Source organism: Symphodus melops (genome assembly GCF_947650265.1).
Source record: "Symphodus melops genome assembly, chromosome: 10".
Lineage (NCBI taxonomy): Eukaryota > Metazoa > Chordata > Actinopteri > Labriformes > Labridae > Symphodus > Symphodus melops.
The window spans coordinates 12,607,026-12,628,819 of NC_136700.1; the positions used below are offsets into that span (position 1 = coordinate 12,607,026).

A 21,794-nucleotide genomic window follows, 5' to 3' on the forward strand; every position below is an offset into this window, starting at 1 on the left:
GGTGAGCAAGGGTAAAGCAGTCCAGGAGTGTGTTGGATAATTTCATTCACTGAATCAATAAAATAATCATTAAAATAATTTGAAACTGTTAGACCATCCTTGTGGTATTCATCATCTATTTTTAGCTCTATTATTCCACTTTTAGTTTGCATCTTTCCAGTTAGTTTGTCTATAGTTTGCCAAAGTTGTTTAGAATTGCCTTTTGCTTGTTTGATTAAATTCATAAAAAATATTGCTTTTGTTTGTCTTAAATGTTGGGTAACTTTATTTCGAAGTCCATTATAGATCAGGCGATCAGTTTTAAATCCCGTTTTAAGGGATTTTTTTAATGCTGAATCTCTAGTTCTCATCAATTTCCATAGATTATCATTTAACCAAGGTAGAGGGATTTTGCCTTTAGGCTTTACCTTTTTCACTTTAGAATGTTTAGAAACAAGCTGTTGAAACATATTTATCAGGTCACTAGAAGCTGCATTGCTGTCTTTATCATTTACCATTTGGGACCAATTTACCTTTCTTATTTCATTATCAAACATCTCGATATCTTTCCTGGGGATATAGGATACAGATTCATTAGAGTCAACCATATGTAAATTTCGGTAGCGCGCTTTTGACAGTTTCCTTGAAACTAATGTTAAATTATGATCAGAAAGACCTGTTATTAAATTGTAAACTTTACCAATACGGTCAGCTTTGTTTGAAAAGACTAGGTCTATGAGTGTTTGAGAAGTCTTAGTGATCCGAGTTGCTTTTTCAATCATTTGTGTAAAATTGCACTTTTGAGTAATCTCCTTTAGTTTTTTTCTACCATGTTTATCGAGCCAGTTTATATTAAAATCCCCCATGAGAAGTATTTCTTTAGCATCACATTTTTTAAGGATGTCAGTTAAATGATCAAAAAATACATTATTTGATGTCGGAGGCCTGTACAAAATAAGAACAGCAAATGACATTTCCGGGGAAAGCCTAATTTTTATCCCCACACATTCCAGAGCATCTCCCACTGATTCCATTTGTAAACACTGAAAACTGTCCTTGACATAGATCATTACTCCGCCCCCTTTGCCATGTCCGCGGTCACGCCTGTAAATATTGTAACCTGGAATATGAACAGCACTATTTGAGGTTGTGGGTTTTAGCCAAGTCTCAGAAAGACACAAGAAGTCAAGGTTGGAATGTGTCAGCAACTGTTCAAGTTGTTCAGATTTTGATACAGCACTTCTTATATTTAGGTGTCCCCCAAATACACCTTTAGGTTTAACCTTTGGGTCCCAGAGTACTTTGGCGTGGTTAACAGTCTGAAATAGTCTGTATCTCTGTTGTTTGGTGACGGCGTTTGGGTGACACGGTATGATTGGATGAGACGAGCGCACCAAGTCACGTGCTGCTCCAACTTTCTCCACAGCACCACTCCGTTTGTTTATCCCAGTGTCCGGAGAAAGTACATCTGTGCGTGGTGTCTGTGCAAAAGCACCCGACAGGATCTCATTACGCAATGTCTCGGTACCGTCAGGGTAAGGCGCATCTAACTTTACCGAAGGAGAAAGTTGCGATGTAACAAGTCTATCCTCCACTGTGCCTAGTGTAGATGGCAAGCAATTTTGTCCGTTTGTTTGTGTGTGCTCGTAAGGGTAACTCACTGCGAGCGTGGCTGCAGATCCACACATGAGTGTAACGCCGTTAGCTCCCGCTAGCTCTTCCCTACCGCCAGGTCCGGGGTTTAGATGTATATCCCCGCACAGTAGGAGTAAAGTGCACAGCAAGGTTGAAACAGCTGATCCTCGGCGGCGTTTATCAGAACGGGAGCTGATCGACAATGGCACAACTGCGCGTCCGTGTTTTAGAACAGATGCGTAAATGGCGTGTTTACTCCATGTGTTGAAAGGTGGTACGTGGCGCATCACGCTGTGATTCGACCGGCTGCAAAGAGCTTGCCAGTCACTCCACGTTGACAGTAACACCGCGGCAAGCACACACAAGGCAATAACTACATACTGATTTGTATTTAGTCGCCCACTTTTTCTCAGATAAGGCAACTGTGACTCAGCATCAGGTCCACTGTTTTTTGATGATTTTGGCGACTCCTCAGAACGTATTAAGGAAGGTGAGCTCGCAGGACCTGCCAACCTGCAGCCTCTACCTGTCGCCATCTTGATTAGTGATTAGTAAAGTAACATTTTTTTTTTTAAGTTAAGAGCGTGCCACCTCAGTAGGGGGCAACTCGTTCTGAATTTGAAATCAAAGGTTGCCAGACAGAGTACAAATTATCACCGGGGGCCTGTAAAGTAAATTAGATGCTTTCGAAATTCCAAACATCACATAGCCTGGACTTGCATGGGGGAAATACGAGACCTTGATTCTAAAGGTATCCTTCAATGGGCAATCAAGGCAGAAAACGAGATGTCATTTGCTCACTCATAGATCAAAATCATGCCTTGTTAAGCTAGGGATGGCAAACTGGGGGGGAGGGAGAAGCTGAACTCATTTCAGGAACTTTGGATATGATTTGAAAAAAATTGTTCTCATAATCCCGTCAGTCTGCAGTATTGGCAGACCATGTGGGTCATACCACCAAATGACCAAGAATGTCTCCCACAGCAGATCACTGTCCAGACTAACTGAGGTGAACTGTGGGGAGCAGCTTAAGAAATATAAAAAATGAAGGCTCCACCCCGAGTAGCTCTCTGTCTTTAAACCATAATAATTATCTTCCTACTTTTCACCTCATTATCTCCTAACTCCCTGAATATTTCTTTCTCATTTACTGCTACTACCTCCTGTATTATTTCCCCTTTCAGTCTTCCGACTTTTGCAGTTTTCTGTGATCATTTGTCTTTAGTCTTTCACTCTCCTTCTACCTCCATTCTTCTTATAAGCCTATTTACTGTGCGTGGTGCTTATTTCTCAGACGGGTTTTAGCTAAATGTTCTTCTATTTAAGTTGCTTTCTTCTGATATCTGCTTATCTAATTATTTCTTACCACTTCTCAAATTATGCTTTTGATCTGACATTCTTTAATGTGAACGCTGTAAACACTGTTGCTGTCTTTTTGTGTCTTTCAAAGTCATTATGTGTGCAAGTATATAAAGGAACAGTACCTGGCCTTAGGGTTGTTTGATCACGTTCTTTTTGGCTGGAGAGCAAAGTATTCATTAGAGAAAAATCTGCTCTGATCTGAAGGTGACTCAAGCCACAATTCTTCAAACAGGGTAAACACTGAAGCATTGCAGTTTTCTGTATTTACAATAAACACATTAGCAAAGACACCTTCTTGGGTGCATTGATTTGGTGTGAAGTAGTGAAGAAAAATAGAGTAATGAGCTCAAGGGGCTGTCTTTAATCTTCACAGGTTGAGTCAATATGACCTGTGAAGGATATTTTTCCCTGTGAAAATGGAGTTATGGGGTGTCTTTGGAGAGTTGGCTGAAAACTGTTTTTTATAGATATCTACAGTATATATGGAGGTGAAAAGACTTTAAATGGTGCTACATTGCGACTTTCCACCAAAGCAAAGTCACCTATAACTGTGTTTCAAGTTACTTGTGTGTCTCTTGCCTTTTTTTTATCTAAAAACAAATGACCATTCTCTTTAAACTAGTGCAACGAAACCCAATAAAGCTGTCATGTCTGCAAGAATATCTGCCATGCACACATTGCAAATAAACTGCCTGGGAGAAGCTGATTGATTCATAAATGCAAAGCAGAGATCAACCTGTCATGCAATACAAAAAGACTGTCAGTGTGTGTTTGTGCCTTACTTTTCAAAAAATAATCGCAGAAACATAAACATTTGTCATTGCTGGAAATGCCTTCAGTGTTTTTTTTCTGAAAGCTTTTTACGCTCACTTGGAGACAAAGAATGTCAATGCAGAGCATCTCTGTGTAATTATGGCAACACAACAGTGTATGCTGTAAGTTACATCTAACCTTCAGACATGAACGACATTTATTTTAACTTAGCACAATGAGTCTATGAATAGCATACAGACGGATGACATTTCTTTTAAATGGTTTTGCTGATTCAATGATGCACAATAATGTTCTATAATGAATTTAGTAGCTAAAACTGTTGTCGGCTCTTGTTTCAGAGTTCTAGCAGCTTTGTGAAGACTTTATTACTTGTTTTTCTTTTTGTCAAAGGTGTTTTAATGCATCATGCTAAATCGGATGTTCTTAGATGTCAAACTTGCAGTTAAGTTTGTGTTGGATTGGAATAATTTGGCATTTTATGCATCAGTCAGCTTTAATGTAGTTAAGTGCTGAAGTCTCTCAGCCACTTACCCACTGGCCAAAACTGGTGACCCCCATTCAAGCACTACTCAACCCACACTAGAAAGTGGAATCAGAAGTAGGAGGTTTCCCTGAATGATACAACATATATATATATATATTTTTCCTGATATATGAGCTGTAACTTGGTTTGTTCTTTGAAGAGCCCAGTTGTTCTTGCCAAACATGGGTACTTAGTAGGTTTCTTTTTTGCAACAATTTTTGGCCATCAAGATCTGTTCCTGCATGATAAGTGCTGTGTACGACTATGGCCTGACAAAGACGTTTGTTTTCTGATGGACAGAGATACGTTGGACATAGCAGTGTGCTTCAGGCAGAATTGTGTTTACCACCGTGGGAGTTCTAAATTTGACCAATGTGACCTACATAACTTTGCCCAAACTGTATGTCACCCACATATGAAACAGAAAGCCCATTTCTCGTGTACCATTTTTTTTGACCAATAGGTTTATTGACAAAACAAAAACAAACTGACGGATAAGCCTGTCATGGGCTGTCATTAGAACCATCAAAGTTAAGTTAAAGACAAGTAAAAAAAAAACTCATTCTAGTGGAGGCAAACTAAGACCAATTTGGCCTTCGCTGCCTTCAATACTCATGCTACAAAATGGAATGTGTCATTCAAGAATGTAGCTAAACTGTGAAATTGGTTGGTTGAAAAACTTCCCATTTAATATCATTGGTAACTGATTGAGAGTTTTTCACTCTTGTACCATTTGTTTACTTCACAGCCATATAATCTGTCCATGTGCAGTTATTCCTGAAATTGTGGCAGAAAGCCTGCCAAATGATTGAGCTATTTCAACTAAGATTTCTGCAGTCAGTCACTATAGTGGCTGGACCACACTGGGGGAGCTACATTGAGCTTAGGACAGAACTGCCAAGCTGTTTACAGATCATAGGATTGACATTGAAATTATTTTCAAAAAACACAATGGCCCAATTTGACTTGGTTTTTTTCCCCTTTTTTTATGAGCTATCCTTAGTTTAACAAGCATGCCAGTGAGTAATCATGGGTGACTGATGGCCATCATTTTCACTGAATAACTCAAAATACCTAAATGTCCATAATTGAATAGCCTTACAAACACACATTGTCTGGTTGCGTGGGAGAACCATGTCAGGTGTGCCTAAATGTGTTAAATAGAACAGTTATTATGCTGCAGGTTGTACACTGGAAAACGGGATGAGTGGGTGGTCCAAGTGAAAGATGTATGCTTTTAAAATCCCCTTAGTACCAGTTGCTGCCACGTAAATACATTAGAGATTATTGGCAATACAGCCCTAATAAAATGAGTGTGGCGGGTGATGGATAGACGATGAAGGGTAAAACACAAAGTAAGCACTGAGAGCTTGAGAAATAACACATGAATAAAGGGAACGGGGTGCTAGATGGATGTTAATGAGAACAGCATCAAAATGAAAATAACAAGGTTGTTTGGGGGAGATTAGCAATCAGAATTAGATTCTCGTTAGGAAAAGAGATACACAAATAAGGATTTTGAGTAAGGGACGAAGGGAAAAATGGCGGAGAGATGGGTCAGAAAACAGTATCAACAGCCAACTGAGGATTGAAGGACAGAAATTCAGAAAAAAATGGACTTGGGATAAAAGAAAATCTGGTAGTAACTGAGGATGATGGACAGCTATGGACCAAATTAAAAAAAAAGAAAAGTTAAGAGGGCATGGGTGGAGTGACAAGGAGATTGAAATATATATTACATGGGAAGGTCTGTTATATGTGGTGTATTCACATGGGTATAAAAATAGGTATGATCGAGCGAGTACAGAGTGAATAGAGACAGACCTGAGTATGACTGAGAAACAGGTGAATAATGTTCTATATGAGGGAAATTGGATGGGAATGTAAAGCTGGGGGAATCATCAAGAAAAATGGAGAGAGATATGTTGAAAGACAGACAAAATTGTTGAAGTAATACAATGGACCGACTGTTAGGAGATCTGAAGTATGTGTGTGTAAGTTATAGCTTATCATGGTTTCTGCTCTGCACTCCACAGTGTGGGAGGATGGAGAACATGAAGTATCAAATAACAGCATGTCTATTATTACCTTGCTCATAAGCTTGCATCCATTTGTGTTTGTTTGTTTATTTATATACTCTGCAGATTCACTTTGCTGGACTGTAAGCAGGGAAATGAAGATAAAGAGGGTAGCAACACTGGGTATTTTTAATCGTGTCCTGCTGTACATTCCCATCCTTTGATAAAATATTCCGTTGAGGTTTTTTGGGGAATATCAAGGGAACAGCAGAGTGGAGAAGAACTGTTCGTTTGGGGCTTCTATTGAGTACAAGGTCAATGCTGTTGATTGGCCTGGTGGTCAAACTCAGGAGGCAAATATACTGCCGTTCACTGGCACACACATGCATTACACCATGGGTTTTTAGTCATGTCTGTACAAAAGACTGGGAGATTGTTTTATTAGTTTATTTAGCCTCCTGTTTGAACTACAATACAGTTATTTTATATATGACATCATGTGCAAAAAAGACAAGTCAGTCCACAAAGAGAAATTTATTTGAATTGGTATGTGTGATGAATTCATGTTGTCTAGTCAAATTCATTGACATAATGTAAACCATTTATTTCCAAGTGTCAACTCAAAGAAATTTTATTGAAGGAAAAGAAATGTAAGTTATTGAAGCACACACCCATGACATGCCCTCAATAGCTATTCTATCAAGGTGACATTGTATAATCAATCAAGTCAAATAAAATACAAGATTTAATAACATAGCTGGCTTCAACATTCTGTGGATAAAATGTCTCTATAGTTATCATTTAGTCTGTTTTACCAGTTCATACCTCAGACAGCGATCAACATCTATTACAACTTTGAATGTGACGCTCAAGTCACTGCTTTTTGTCAATTCTGTTGGGATGACATGTTTAATTTGAAAAAGGTGTGAAGTGAGGAAAGTTGGGGGTGAAGCAATGTAAATTGGAAAGAAATATTTTACTGGACAGTTTGAAATGGTGTTAAGTTTTGTATGTCTCCGGAGTGAGAAGTATTCCCATGCGCAGTACTTTTACTTATTTGCACAACACATTCAAAACAACTGCTCTCGAGTACTCAGAGCTGTTTGTATTTGGTAAGACAAAAGGAGTTCATTATAATTTCCATACAATTTCAGGCTACAGACAAAACTTTTATAACCTTTAAAAAGCCTTTAGTATACAAATGATAAGAGATACAAGCAAGGCAGAGAATACCAATGTATTTGGTTTCCTTGAATTATAGAAATAATTAGAATTAAAACAGGTTTATTTGACACCAAAACTGCACTTACCATTGAATTGGCCATTAACACTCCACGCCTACATTGCACCAATGAGGAAATGTATCAGTGTGTGCCTTAGTTATATGCCATCTCATCATGTATTATACCCCATTATCATACTGCATTTTATATTTTGCTAAAAGCTTAAAGAAGATCAATATCTGTTTCTCAAATTCATCTTACACTTTTTTTGAAATTAAATACTAGTACTGTACCAAGTTTCAGAAACAGAAACAAAATGTATTTATCTGGAGTTGTTCAGCAAAAATCCTTGATGCACACCACCACAAGTATTGCACTATTAAAGGTTAGTTGTTGAGGTTTGAAGTGCTTGGGTATATTTGCTTAAATTTGTAAAAGGCAAACAAAAAAAGGTAGAGAGAAGAACTACTGCTATCAATTTTGCCCAGCATGAAACACCAGTGAAGGCAGTTTGGTACATTATACAAGACCACAGTTTGAGATTTGATCTCACATCACTCCTTTAATGTCTCTGCATCACGGCTGGAATCGGCATAATAGTTCACAGCCAGCTGTTTGTCAGTTATAAAGCCCTGAGGCTTTTGTTTTTGAGCAACACAAATTATTATCGACTTGACCTAAGCTACACAGATATTTACAAGCTCAGTGTTGTAGCATAATAGCCAACTTGCCATGCTACAAATGTGTTTGTTTAACAAAACAGTGAAGCGCAAGACATGATATGACATTTGTATTTTCTTCAATCGGCTTCTCTTGATCTGATTTTATTTTTGATTAAATTTAAACATCTGTTTACTAAAGGTAATGACAAAACAGGACTATATTGTATCAGGTGCATTTCAATTGTGATTAAAGTTCAAATCGTCAAAGAGTTTATTTATTTTATGACTGATCAAATTTCTCTGCAGATTAATCGTTGCACCCTGGTTTTGTACTCTGCCTGTTGCTTTCTCCTTAGTGACACTAGCTTTGTATTGCCTTCAATTGATTGCTGGTTTCATCCTGTCTTTCAGTTGCCCTGTTCCCGGTGGAGGATAATGGAACGGCTTTGGATCTCTTTGCTGTTGCTGGCAGCAGCATGCAAGGGGCAGCCGTGTCCGAAACGTTGTATGTGCCAGAGCCTCTCGCCATCCCTGGCTATCCTCTGCTCTAAAACAGGCTTGTTGTTTGTTCCTGCTGCCATTGACCGACGCACCGTGGAGCTACGGCTTCAGGAGAACTTCATAACAGGTGACATACCTACCAGTTTTTACAATTTATTACTTCATTGTAACTATAGGCAGTACCTGGGGACAGCTTTTATGATTTTATCATATCATCCTAATCAATTACTGTCAGAGATAGTGTAGTATTTGAACATCTACAGATGGATACCGGGTTAAATGTACTGTTGGTGATACGCTTAAATATTAATCAGCTGAAGGTTTGGCAAGCGACTAGCTTTATTGTTATGACACATGTGCAACAAATGATTTCAAAAGTTTAATACTATTTGAGATTGAAGGCAAGGGCACATTAGGTGCATTTAGTAGAGTGATTCAGATGTATATAAAGCCTCATGCTACAGGTTGCTATATACACACACAGCTAGAAAATAAATCCCTCAGTCATGTTTCTTTTTGGTTTGTCTCTGCATGATGCTTGTAATATGTCACAGTCTCATGACGTAGAATCATGTTTTAATATATTTTTGGGAATTTGTACTTCAGTCAAAATATATTAATTATGGCTCATTATTTCCTTTTTGTGAAATGCACTTATTTTGTTAAGAACTCAAGTGTTGCTTCTATTATAATCTGGATTCCCATTAGCTTGCACCAAAACAGCGAAATAATCTTCCCCAGGCTTGACATGAAAGAAATATCATCCTTTAGTCCACCAAAACAAAAGACAGCTCCTGAATAAGAGACCACTTTCATGGTCCAGAAAGATAGAAAGTAACACCAAGAGCCATATCACACAAATGCAGTTATTTAAGTAACACTATTTTGTCCTTTTCAATATCAGCATTAAAAATGTAAAAAAAGAGAATATTCCATATCTTATTTTGTAGAAAACCAGGATTTCTCTGGTCATTAGTGTGTGTCGCTAACAGTTAAATTAGTTTAGTTAAATACTCATTAGGTCCAGTCTCGAAAGCTAGATGGTAAAAAATATGGATGTACAGATACAATTGTGTTATTGGATATTTCTGATTCTGACACAAATAGCTAGAATGGGTATCATTGGCAATGGGGTGACTCACAACGTAATTTTTTTTTAACATCAGTTTTATATAATGTGTTTACAGCAAGTAGTTTCATGTACATACATCACTGTTATTAGTGCACTGGAAGGCCTGTTCTAGGTGGAGCCAACTTAGCATGGAGGTGGCTAACGTCAAAGGTTACGCAGTTTGCACATACAATGCAGCTAATAGTCAAGGAGGGTTCACTGTCACAGCAAAGAACGGGTGATGCTATTGAAAGTGGTACACAGGTTGTGGGGCAGATTATGATTATTATGTATTTTTCATTTTCTTTTACAAAGAGGAGAAATCCAGATGATGCCTTATATATAGATTTATATATTTCCAGTCTCATCCTCATAGTGATGTATCCAGATGGTTGATTTAACACTGGTATCAGATAAGTATAGTTATCAGTATAACGTGAACATTGAAAGAGCCATGGTTATTTGAACACAATAGTATTTAGGTGGGCCTTGTTTATGCATGTAAAACAAATGAGGATACAATTAAAAGGATCTACACCACATTACAAATATGTGCATAGAATCTAATATACTGCATATTCATCTCCAGACTCATATTTCCCCTACAGTATTGTACAATTTAATATTCCAGCAATTGAAGATTAAAATGTCTTTATACAATTGACTTTGTTTAATCTATTCACTTTCAGCTGTCCGAAGAAAGGACTTTGCCAACATGACCAGCCTGCTACATCTGACACTGTCTAGAAACACCATTAGTCAGATTCTCCCTTCAGCTTTCAGTGACCTGCGGCGACTCAGAGCCCTGCACTTAGACTCTAACAGAATAACTGTGATCAAGGTAAGACTGATGGAGGAATGCCTGGATAGATTAATGATGGTAAATTGTAATGAAAAGTCAAACAGAGCATTGGGCTGATATGAAGGATTTTCAGAGTAACATAACTCAGTTTAGACAGTTGATAAATGGATGTAAAAAATGAACAACAGAGCTACAATGTAAGCCTATACAAAATGTTATGGAAAATATCTGTGTGATGCTGATATTTGCATTTTAACTTTTTTATCAATTAGGATGACCATTTCAAAGGCTTGACAAACCTTCGTCACCTGATTCTGGCCAATAACCAGCTCCACGCCATAGCGCCCCATGCCTTTGATGATTTCCTATCCACACTGGAGGATCTCGACCTTAGCTACAACAACCTTGCAGAGGTGCCCTGGGAAACGATCGGAAGGCTAACCAATGTTAATACCCTAAATATGGATCACAACCTCATAGAAAATGTTCCCCAAGGGGTATTCACTAACCTACACAAACTGGCAAGGTACATGGATAAACAGAGGATAGAAATGTGGAATGAGCAGAAGATGTGTGCCAAGACAGATCCATGCAATAATTTCATACAGACTTACTGAAAAGAACTCTGCTGATCTAATGATGACAAATTCCTTTCTATTTCTCTTGCCAACTTCTACCTACCCTCACTTTCACAGGCTAGACATGACATCCAACAAGCTAAAGAAAATTCCCCCGGACCCGTTGTTCCTGAGAATCCCAGTTTATGCCAAGTCCAGAGGCTCTCCCCTCACCTCGCTCGTGTTGAGTTTTGGTGGCAACCCTCTTCATTGTAACTGTGAACTTCTGTGGCTAAGAAGACTGACAAGAGAAGATGACCTTGAGACATGCGCCTCTCCCCCAGACCTCAGTGCCAAATACTTCTGGACAATACCTGAAGAGGTTTTTTGTTTTTTTTCAATTCTTTACATTATTTATGAGTCTTTATGGGTCTGGGAAATGGTCTATGATTTTGAGAGTAGACTTTATGGTTACACACTTACATTTAATAGGGATTTCCCTCCAAACCCAACCGGCAATACTTGCTATAGAAATGGCAAGGCCTGTATATTTATTGGATAAAAAATATACACGTGGTTCAAAGCACAAGACTTAAAGGTGTGTCCAGCTATTTTTATCTGGTTAAAAGCTTGGTGAAAGGTAAAGTACAAGGTACAGTGTCTGCATTAGTTGTGTTTTGAACATAAAAACAACCAAACCGATAAGTGTCATCTCTTACTCCCTTTTAAAATGTAATGTGCTGGTAATTACATTTTGCAAATATTCAGAAATAGACATGACTGAGGTTGGCTCTTGCACTGTAGTTTTTCTCCCTCCACTTGTCAATCTACCCAATGAATATGCAAAGACCAATATGTGAAATATTTTGATGCACAGATTAATTATTTCCACTGCAGCAATGCCTACACTTGTTGTTTGTATTGGGCATCATTCAGTGCTCTGTAAGTCCATGCAGGGTTTGAGGAGGAATCTTATAGAGGTGAAGCTGGTATTTAAAGATAGAGGCCTTTGTGTGTCCTTATCCTCTGGTTTTAACATAACAGTCAACAGCTTGTGCTGCTTTGTGCTCTTATGAAGGCCAAGATCTGCCATGTCCTGTTCAACAACTCTGACAAAATGCCCCAACATACTCAATGTCAGGTGTGGTGTTGACTGATAAAGTGGTTCTGTGCCCCATTCACATTAAAGAGTGTCCTGTTTTAGTACACCACAGGTTTTAATGCTCTCCAACTAAAATGAATTGCTTTTGAATAAAAGAAAGAAAAACAGTAGTGGTCTTGTGAACTCAATAATATAGACCATAGATTGCATTAGTACATTCAAGAAACATACTGTGACTTTGAAAGCATGTGTTTGTAACTATTTTCTTCTTTTGTTTTTTGCCTTCTAGGAGTTTATCTGTGACCCACCAGTTCTAACCCGCAAGTCACCTCATACTGTATCTATGGAAGGCCAGCCTGCAAGCCTTAAGTGCAAAGCAAACGGTGACCCAGAGCCAGAAGTCCACTGGATCAGCCCAGAGGGGCGACTTATATCCAACGGCTCAAGGTATTAAGACTTTTCCTTTATACCATGTAGACCAATGGATTGCATAATATTTAGAAAGGAAAGGTATAACTTAACCACTGAGAGCCCTACTGGCATTAAATTATGTTTGGAATCTGACAGCCTAGTTGAGGGGTTGTAATTATGTTCCAGCAGTGCTATGTGCCAATTTGAGACCAAATCAAAAAGACACTGTGTCTTTTAACTTTGTCTCATTGGCTATGGCTGTGGGGCGGGCATGAGTATATGACTCATGTTGGCCAACCCCAGATCAGAGGGGACAATTTCTTTCTGGTAACCCGATTGGCTTACTCCAAAACACCATCAGTTAAAAACATATTTTAAAGTTTGTTGAATGTCAATTCCATAGCCCTTTATTTCCACATCTTATGGAATTGGTATTTCTCGTTCTGTGTTCAGAAAATGATAAGTTTGTGGAGAACTTTTCTATATTTGGCGATAACACCTTTGGTTTTTCTCTGTTCATGTGGATGAAGCCCACAACGGCAACATAACCCCTCAACCTGGCAGTCATTGCATTGATTTTGGACAGAGTGTCTGAATGGCTGCTTGGGCTAGAAATTGGCATTAGCATCAAGTGCTGCCGGCAGCTTTGCACAGGTGTTACTAAATGGGCAAATAAGGAGTACACTAATTGGTGATTAGCTCCTGCGTGGGTGACAGTGAAGGAGTGCTTACGTAACCATGGTGTGAACTAGATTGGAGTTAAATTTAAAATCAACATTTTGTTCACAAACAATATGTCTCACTTTATTAAACAAGATGGTGTGTGAGATGTACTGGCCTCTTACACATCTCTGACTGCCAACCCAACTATCAGCCTGCTCTTGTCAGAACAAAAATTGGATCTTAGCTCAGTGGCCAGGAGCCAATAGATTAAAAATTAAAGATTAGAGGGAAAATAATTCAAGATGAAAAAAAATAAAAATAAAAATCTGCCGAAGCTTATGTAAAGCACTCTGTATGTTTCATACTTTGTTGTTGCATTTGAATTTTAGTTTATTTATTTAGATTGATATATATTTTGATTTGTTTCAGAACATTGGTTTTCCCAAATGGAAGCCTGGAGATCAATGTAACTTCATTGAAGGATTCAGGAAACTTCACCTGCATTGCCTCCAACGCAGCGGGCGAATCAACAGGAAGGGTGGAGCTTGTTGTCACAGCAACACCCCATCTGGCTAACAGTACAAGCCGTAGTCGAGACCCATCATCTGAACCTGCCCCATCTGACATCTTAACTTCTTCTAAAGTTGCACTGCCGAACAATGAAACCAGAGGCGGAGACCGGAGGGTTTCATTGGTGGAACTAACAGGAAACTCTGCACTCATAAGATGGAGCAGTCAGACTCCTACATCTGGAGTCAGAATGTTTCAGGTCCAGTACAACAGCTCTGGGGATGACACACTTGTTTACAGGTTAGTCCATCTAAACTGTCAGATTATCAACTGTCTCTGAGTTAATTTTTTTGTGTCATATATTCGGTGACATTTACTTTTCAAGGCTCATTCGTAAAAAAAAAACCTTTGCCTATTGTGTTTGAGTTAATCTGAGGACATCAGCCTCTGCTATATGAATGGGAGTAGATGATAGTTGGTACAAGAGGAAATTAGCCAGTCATGCAGTTGTAAAAGTCTAATCAACTGAAATGATAATAACATCTGTAGTTGGAGACAGCAATTGTTGGGTTTGCTGAATGCTTGGTGGCCTTGGCCGAAGTTGATGAGGGTAGCTGTCGAACAACTTTGAATGCTGGGTCTGCGAGTTTGGTACAGTGCTACGTCAATCTGCTAATGTTGTGGCTGTATTAATTAATCTCTGACATTATATGGCTTTATGACTTTCATTTTTTTCATGTTCTTTTGGGTTTGACTTTTTGAAGGTTTTCAGTGACTTCTCCTTTGTACTTTATTGGAATGAAGTCAAATGGATTTGACTGACTAATCCCTGTTAAATTTGAGTACTAGATCTCAACCAAACATTTGTTTTTTTGGTTACTTGTTTAACTCCAAGTATGATTTAAAAGGCAATTAATTCTAATAGTTTGAAAACATGTGTTCATGAATTTTAAGGAAAATGTTCTAGAAAGGGATGTGACTGAAGAACTGCAATGCATTGAAATTGTGTTTAAAAGTAACCTCATTTACTGCACAATATTTGAATACTTATAAAAGGTAATTCTGTGGTAAAGTATCATAGAACTCCCATAGAATCATGTTGGACTTTTGTTCACCTCTGCCAAACATCATTGCCTTGCTCTCTTTGCTAACCTGGAGGATCCCTGTTTATTTTGAGTCTGTAGGAATTTCCTATGATGACAAGTTTTAAAAGCAACGGGTTAAGAAAACCTCTCAGGTCTTAAAATGAATGACAGGTAGCCTTAATGCTTTTACAGAGTTCTGCAGACTTTTTATTTCATCAAAAGGTGCAATGAGTTTACAAAATATCCTTGGCCTTTTTATACTTTATGAAAAGCTGAAATGTGAAGTTGAAAATTGAAAGGAGACCCTGTGAGGGAAAATGTAAAACCCATCTATCGTGACAGGAGATTAAGAAATTTCCTTTTGCACCCCAAAAAAAAAAAAACTCCCTACCTCTGAGAAACAGAAAGAGAAGACTGCTGAAAAGTGATAATGATGTTATTTCCAAACTGGAGAGGACACACTTTTATTCAGACAGTTGAGCTAACTGTCGGAGACAGGCAGCTTTTTACAATTCTAGGCATGACAACACCTCTCCTGGGTAGTAACTGTCCAACTGCACTTGCCCGTTCAAGGTTGGACACAGTTAGTGGGCACAGTGACCCTGCAGGTACAAAACACTGTCTGGTCAAGTGCTGGTGTGTAAAGAGGAATGAATGTGAGAGAGCTTATTTTGGTAGCTGTTAATTTTCCTTTGGAACTCACATGATTAAGGACTTTGTCTGGAAGTCTATTAATTGAGCTACAAGCTAAGGAAGTTGAATTGAATGCTACTTATAGCCTCAAAAGTTAAATAACATTTAAAGAAAAACTAACATACGCAAACAGTATTTATCCCATGATATCACATTCGCTCTCACACACACGTTTTACTTAGTTCAGTGCTCTATATATATGCCTCTGGAATATTTTTATGTATAGCCACTAAATAACCCATTCAGAGTACAAGGACTATTTTAACTTTGTATGAATAACTTGCCATAGAACGTTTCTTAAAATGCGTGGCCTCAGCTCAATGTTCCCTTCCTTTGGATTCTCCTAAAGTAAACCTCATTAGTAATCTTTATTACGGTTTAGATTTTCTGCACTAGCCATTCAATGTATTTATGATGAATAAGAATCTCTCTGCAGAGCAGTATTTATCGCTGATGGTGGGTTCTGCTATTCTTATGCTGGATTCAGTTTTTCTATGTAGGGATTTGCAGGAAAATGATTAATGCATGCACCACAGTGTCATGTTTTGCTATTAAATGACCTTCAAACTGATAAACTTCCTAGAATGAGATGCACAGTATTCAAGAACTGCTTCAGCAAACTTCAAATATCACACCTGCTGCTTCTCATTAAAGTCCTTCTATAACAGTGAAGCAGCCACAGGACACATGTTGTGTTTTTTCTTGAAAGTTAGCCTGCATGTCATTATTAATCAAAAAATCATTTACAAAACAGGACAATGGTCATTGCTGGTAATTATCTCTACAGGGGATCATTGTCACTTTTTCAAGGAAATGACAGAAGAATATAACATTTTGAGGTTTCTGAGGTCGAGATTCTTCTGTAATAAACAAAAGACAAGTAAGCTTGGTTGTACGATAAAAAGATACCAGGCATTCTGCCCTACAGTTCTATAACTCATCATCATCAATAGAGTCTAAACCAACATCATTAACAACGATGGTCAAGTCATCACCAAATAGCTGCTGAAGAAGTGTGTGCTGTAGCATCAGACATACTTTCAATGTTTTAATCCCAATTGCCTACAGTGTGCCTTTTAGTGCAGTTACATATATCCACTCTGATCTGTGATGTAAAACGGGTGACAAATCGTAGGCCAGAATAACAAATGGAGGCCTCAGGTTTAAATCAACACTTGTATTTTTTTGTCCTTTTTGTATTTTTGTTTAGGTCTAGCATCTAGCTTTTCTGAAGCTTAGACTTCTTGAAAGCATGTAGATACTTTGTCAGCCTGAAAATTCCAGGGTTCTACCCTCCTGTTCAAAAGGTAGAAATGAAGATCTTTTGGAAACAATGATGCAGACACCAACATATGGTTGAAAATTGTGTCTTATTAGTAATGACATGTACTTATCTGTTGAATCCTGAGTTTTCAATAAGAAGAAAAATGCTTTAACCAGGGTTTAGGATATGTATTTCTAATTATTGGCAGTACTGATTTTCTTTACTATCCTAAAAAGGCTGATGTGAAGTCTTCTGCATTTCTTGCATTGTGTTCAATGATGCTAATGCTACAGTTTATTCACTGTGGCAAACATAAAACACATATGTCTTTACACTTCTTTCATCCAAGTTAATGTTTGAAAAAATACTATTTGCGCTTTACTAATATCACCTATAGTAGCCTTACTTGATCACTTAATGTCATGGTTGAATGATTAATTTGGGATATAAGACAGAGTCACATGGCGATGATAGATTAACATCCATTAGAAGGTATCACCATTGCACCAGCTGTCTTCTGAGTAAAATGAAAAAAAAAAAAAGATAACACAGCCTTGAGTGCGTCTGTGTGCATGAGTCTACAATTCCTCTCTTCTATCTTTCTTTAGTCAATATCCATTAGGAAGGGTGAGGCACAATGCCATGAAGGGAAGGGAGGTGGTGAAGGATTAGGAGGGAGAAAGTAATAAAGTACTGAGAAGAAGAAAAAGAGAGGAAACAGAATATGATGGTGTTCCAAGGAGAGGCCATGCCCTTACACTTTATTTGTTCTCTCACAAATACAGTAGATATGTTGTTTGATAAAAGAAAGTTTTGTCCATTTTAGAAGCTTCATTTACACCACCAAAGAGAATATAGAGGGGGAAAAAAAAATAATAATAATATATATATATATATATATATATATATACACATATATGTTACCACTTTACATTAAAAAATTAAACAGGCACTTGGAATGCATATTAGTCCTTTTATTTTTCCTCTGAGAAAATGACTACTCTCCCCAGGGTATCCAGATCCTAGCATCTTGTGATTGAAGTGTTCTGTTGATCTGTTATTTAAACAAGCAGCCTTATAGACTGGAAAAGGGATGACATATTTTTGTTGGTCAACCCAGAAATAGCTTCGCCATGGGTTCCAATGAGATTTTGTCTGTGGGATTTTGTGCGGGATCATTGCAGAAAATAAGCTCTGTGGCAAATGCACATTTCTGATGCGTGCTGTTTTGTTCAGCAGGATAATCTTCACATATTAACGCCATTTACATGAAGTTTGAAGCGTTCATGCCAAGAAGTAAAAAGTGATTTTGACGTCACAACAGTAATGCTTAATCGATCTAATCAGTGGTTTTGATAAGCTAATAAATTGTCCGTTGTTAAGTTGTATATTAACCAAATATTTGCAAGAGCACTGAAAACATGACTAGAATCTGTAAGGCAGACTCGTCTCATTTAGCCACTTGTTAGCAACCAGTGTTTTAAGTAGGGTATGCACAAAAACTTAAAAATTCACAAATAGGGGTCTTGACTAACATAGTTTATCGCTAACAAAATGTCCACATCTCTCAAGCTTCTGTTAACCTCTGATCTTATTTCAGATGTCTAACCAAAAACCCTTTCAAAAATCTCCCATTGATTTTTGGAGTTTAGAACCCATGGTGCTAAAATGCTAACTCACTTCTGTGTTTTAGGAGTCATTCCTGTAGAACTCTATTCAGAACCATTTCCTCTTTAAAGGATCACAAGTAGTCAAGAGATTGTCTGAGGAGCTTAGAGCATAAAGAGAGCTCTCTGACGCAGTCTCAAAACCCCCTGTCTACTCACAATCAATGCCATTATAGTGCCAAATGTGTGTGAGTGTCAGTGCTTGTGCATTTGTGTGCATGGAAACCATCAGTTGACAGTTTATTAGTTAACCCTGTGTCTGAGACATGCTCTTCACACCCCCTGGCTAATATAATCAATGCCTACTCAAGTGTGGGTTTGTGTGCATGTGTGCAAGAAGGATGAATGTTTGTGTGTTTGCACACCGCACCAGCATGCAGCTGTGTGCAGCTGAAGCCTCATCTCAGTGTAAGAGACCTCTTCAGGTGGCCTCTCTATGTGTCTCATGTGTCCCATGTGGCTTTACATGTGTTTGACTGTGTTTATCTGTCATTGAAAGTAAGACTATACAAGCTGCCAAGAAAATTGTGAAAAGACTAAATGGAACTCCAAGGATAGAATTTGAAGCAAATACAGCCTTTCAGCCGTTTATTTAAATGTTTTATTTATCCACATTTTTCTCTTTCTACCAAATGCATGTTTAATGGCACTTACAAAGAATACTAATTGTAAAAAAAAAAATATTGCTTTGTCCAGGTCAGTGTCACAAGATGTGAGTAACAGCACAAAAAAACAAGAGATATTTTCCACATTAAGGAGTCACAGTCATTGAGACATTTGACAGTTAAATTGCAAAGCGACAGCAGGTCACATTTTGGTTGCCGAGTTCAAACTTAATTGAAGTTCGCAACTGAAGCTGAAATTATTTCATTAATTTTAATGGTCAAATATATTCATTTACATAAAATGTGTTGTTATTGATGTTGCCTTTCCTTAAATCGTGATCTTTGAGTCAGAAACAACCAACCGAGGTCCCTGGTTTGATTTAAATGAAGGATGTTGAATCTTGCTGAGGCTTTTTAAAAATGGTTGTCTTTGTCATGTCGAAAATATCAAGGGTGACTTTTGGTCCCTTTGTTACTTGAACCTCACAACTACACTTGCCAATGCCAATTCTTATTTAACTATATTTTGTACCCAACTTTACACCAACATCCCACACACAGGAATGTGGAAAAAAGTAGCATTTCCTACACTTAAGACAAAATGCCATTGGCTAAAATGCAGACAGCAATTAGGTTTCTGAATAACTGAAACAAATACCGTAAATTCCGTACTATTGAGCGCACCTGGATATAAGCCGCACCGGCTAAAAATAAGTAAATAAATGTATTTGTACATATATAAGCCGCACTTGATTATAAGCCGCAGGTGTCCACGCTATAACAAGAGCTATTTACACAGACGTAGGCTACCGGTAACATCCGCAAATACTGTAGCGTCCGTACGGACGTTAAAGGACGACGAGAGCGTTCAAATAATAACTTTTAATAACCCGATCACTGTCGGCCGTGACCACGCCGTTTACAGCAGAGAGCAACACATAACTTGCCGTAACAATCCAACTCTCTCCCCCAGCGTTCTCTCATACAGCCACTCAACACGTTCTCGCTGGTGCATTCACTGACTCTCCACATAATCGGAATTATGAACACATTATCAACTACTGACTTTACAACATGAACCGTTACAATACGAAGCCTAGACGACGGTGTCTGTAACACGGCTGATGAAAAAGATGACCGTAATATATTTCACAAGAAAAAGTCCATCCATTCACTGCCTCAGAATGTATTTCTCCATGTGTTTTCCATCATGAGGGTGCGTGCATGAAGCGCAAAATGACTGATATTAAGATCCGATGTGACGAAGTCAAATGTTTTTGCGGCAGAAGCTCATTGTCCCCCATAAAAAAATCCATGCATTAGCCGCACCGGAGTAGCAGCCGCAGTAGCGGCTTATAGTCCGGAATTTACGGTAATAATAATGAATGTGCGCACGTGTGTTTCAAATGCATCAGTCGAAACAGCCTTGAGTAAGGCCTTGGAAAATAATCTCCACACAAATTCAAGGGTAAACATTTGTATATGTGCTTCTTCTGTCTTTTTCTATCAATGCCAATTTGACACGAAACTAAAGAGCTCTCCTTGCTGAGGGAATCTTGTTTGCATAAATAAAAAGGTGAAATGTAGGAATAATCGTTTCCCCCTGGACACTAATGAGAAGGAGAATGGTAGTGATATAAGTAAACAGTTTGTGATACAGCCCCTGTTCATTTTAAAAGATAGTTTCTTTAGTCTGACACAGAGCGGTCTGTACAATGATGGTCTCGATCAGACTCATTCAACTGAAGAAGCCTCTTGTAAAAGAAAATACATCTGTATTTTTATTGGTTTATTTTGAGGACTTTTGACATATGTCCCTGTAAGTTAAAGTACTTCTATTCAGGGTTGTTGATTTTTTCAGAGTGGGCCTGTCAGACAGTGTCTTTTGTTATAACTCTGCTAAAAGCACAGATTTATAGATGGAACATAATATCGTCCTGATTCCAATTGAGTGCAGTGTTTGATTTGTTATGCCGTTAAAGGAGGTGTTTGTTATTTGTGTGGGTTTGTGTGTCTGCATGTTGATGTATGCAGCAGCTTGAGCATCTGGGACAGGCAGATTCTCAGTTTGAAACATACTGATCTGGGATCTTTCAGAGGTCAAGGAAAATCAATAGCCTAGATTCTACCGCTGGCCTCACCAGGGATAGCACATTATCCTGCCAAACAAGCTGGCATTAGCTTGGATTTCTGTCTCTGTGGCTGACCAGAACAAACCTAATCCATGGCCTTATTTTCCTGACGATGCACTTCTCTCTCGGTGTCTTTGAGAAGTTCCTGTCAGAGTTATCTGAGGCGATGTACAGCTAGATTGTCATCTTTGACCATTACATGGTCTTACCCTACCCCATTATAGACCAAACTGCAACTCATTTCAGCTCACTGCCTATTTTTTAAAGCATTCATTCTGTCTTATTCTGACACATTTGTTTCCAGACAGACAACTGTCTAATTGTTGCTTCACCTTGCCTCTCATCGTACTGATTCAACTAAAACGTTGTACCTTTCGATTTCAAAGTTAGGTCGCGTAAATGCAGCATGACTGTATAGCATTTGACTCCGATCCTGTGCCTGTTTAAATGGAGACACATCAGACTCACAATCATACTGCAGACTTGACCACCTAATGGATGTGGTCCTGCTCAAC

At 38.3% G+C, this 21,794-nt stretch overlaps 1 protein-coding gene across 4 annotated transcripts in view; it reads left to right on the forward strand.

Moving 5' to 3' along the window:
* The window catches only part of LOC306831021 (leucine-rich repeat and fibronectin type III domain-containing protein 1-like protein), a 168,809-nt gene that overhangs the window by 87,591 nt on the left and 59,424 nt on the right, over positions 1–21,794 (forward strand). For all 4 annotated transcript variants that reach the window (XM_079354839.1, XM_079354841.1, XM_079354842.1 and 1 more), the window contains exons 3-8: positions 8,588–8,804; positions 10,478–10,629; positions 10,863–11,116; positions 11,286–11,529; positions 12,539–12,696; positions 13,753–14,133. In XM_079354839.1, coding sequence (XP_079210965.1) covers positions 8,612–8,804; positions 10,478–10,629; positions 10,863–11,116; positions 11,286–11,529; positions 12,539–12,696; positions 13,753–14,133 — 1,382 coding nt within the window. In that variant the 5' untranslated portion in view covers positions 8,588–8,611. The remainder of the gene's footprint in view (positions 1–8,587; positions 8,805–10,477; positions 10,630–10,862; positions 11,117–11,285; positions 11,530–12,538; positions 12,697–13,752; positions 14,134–21,794) is intronic.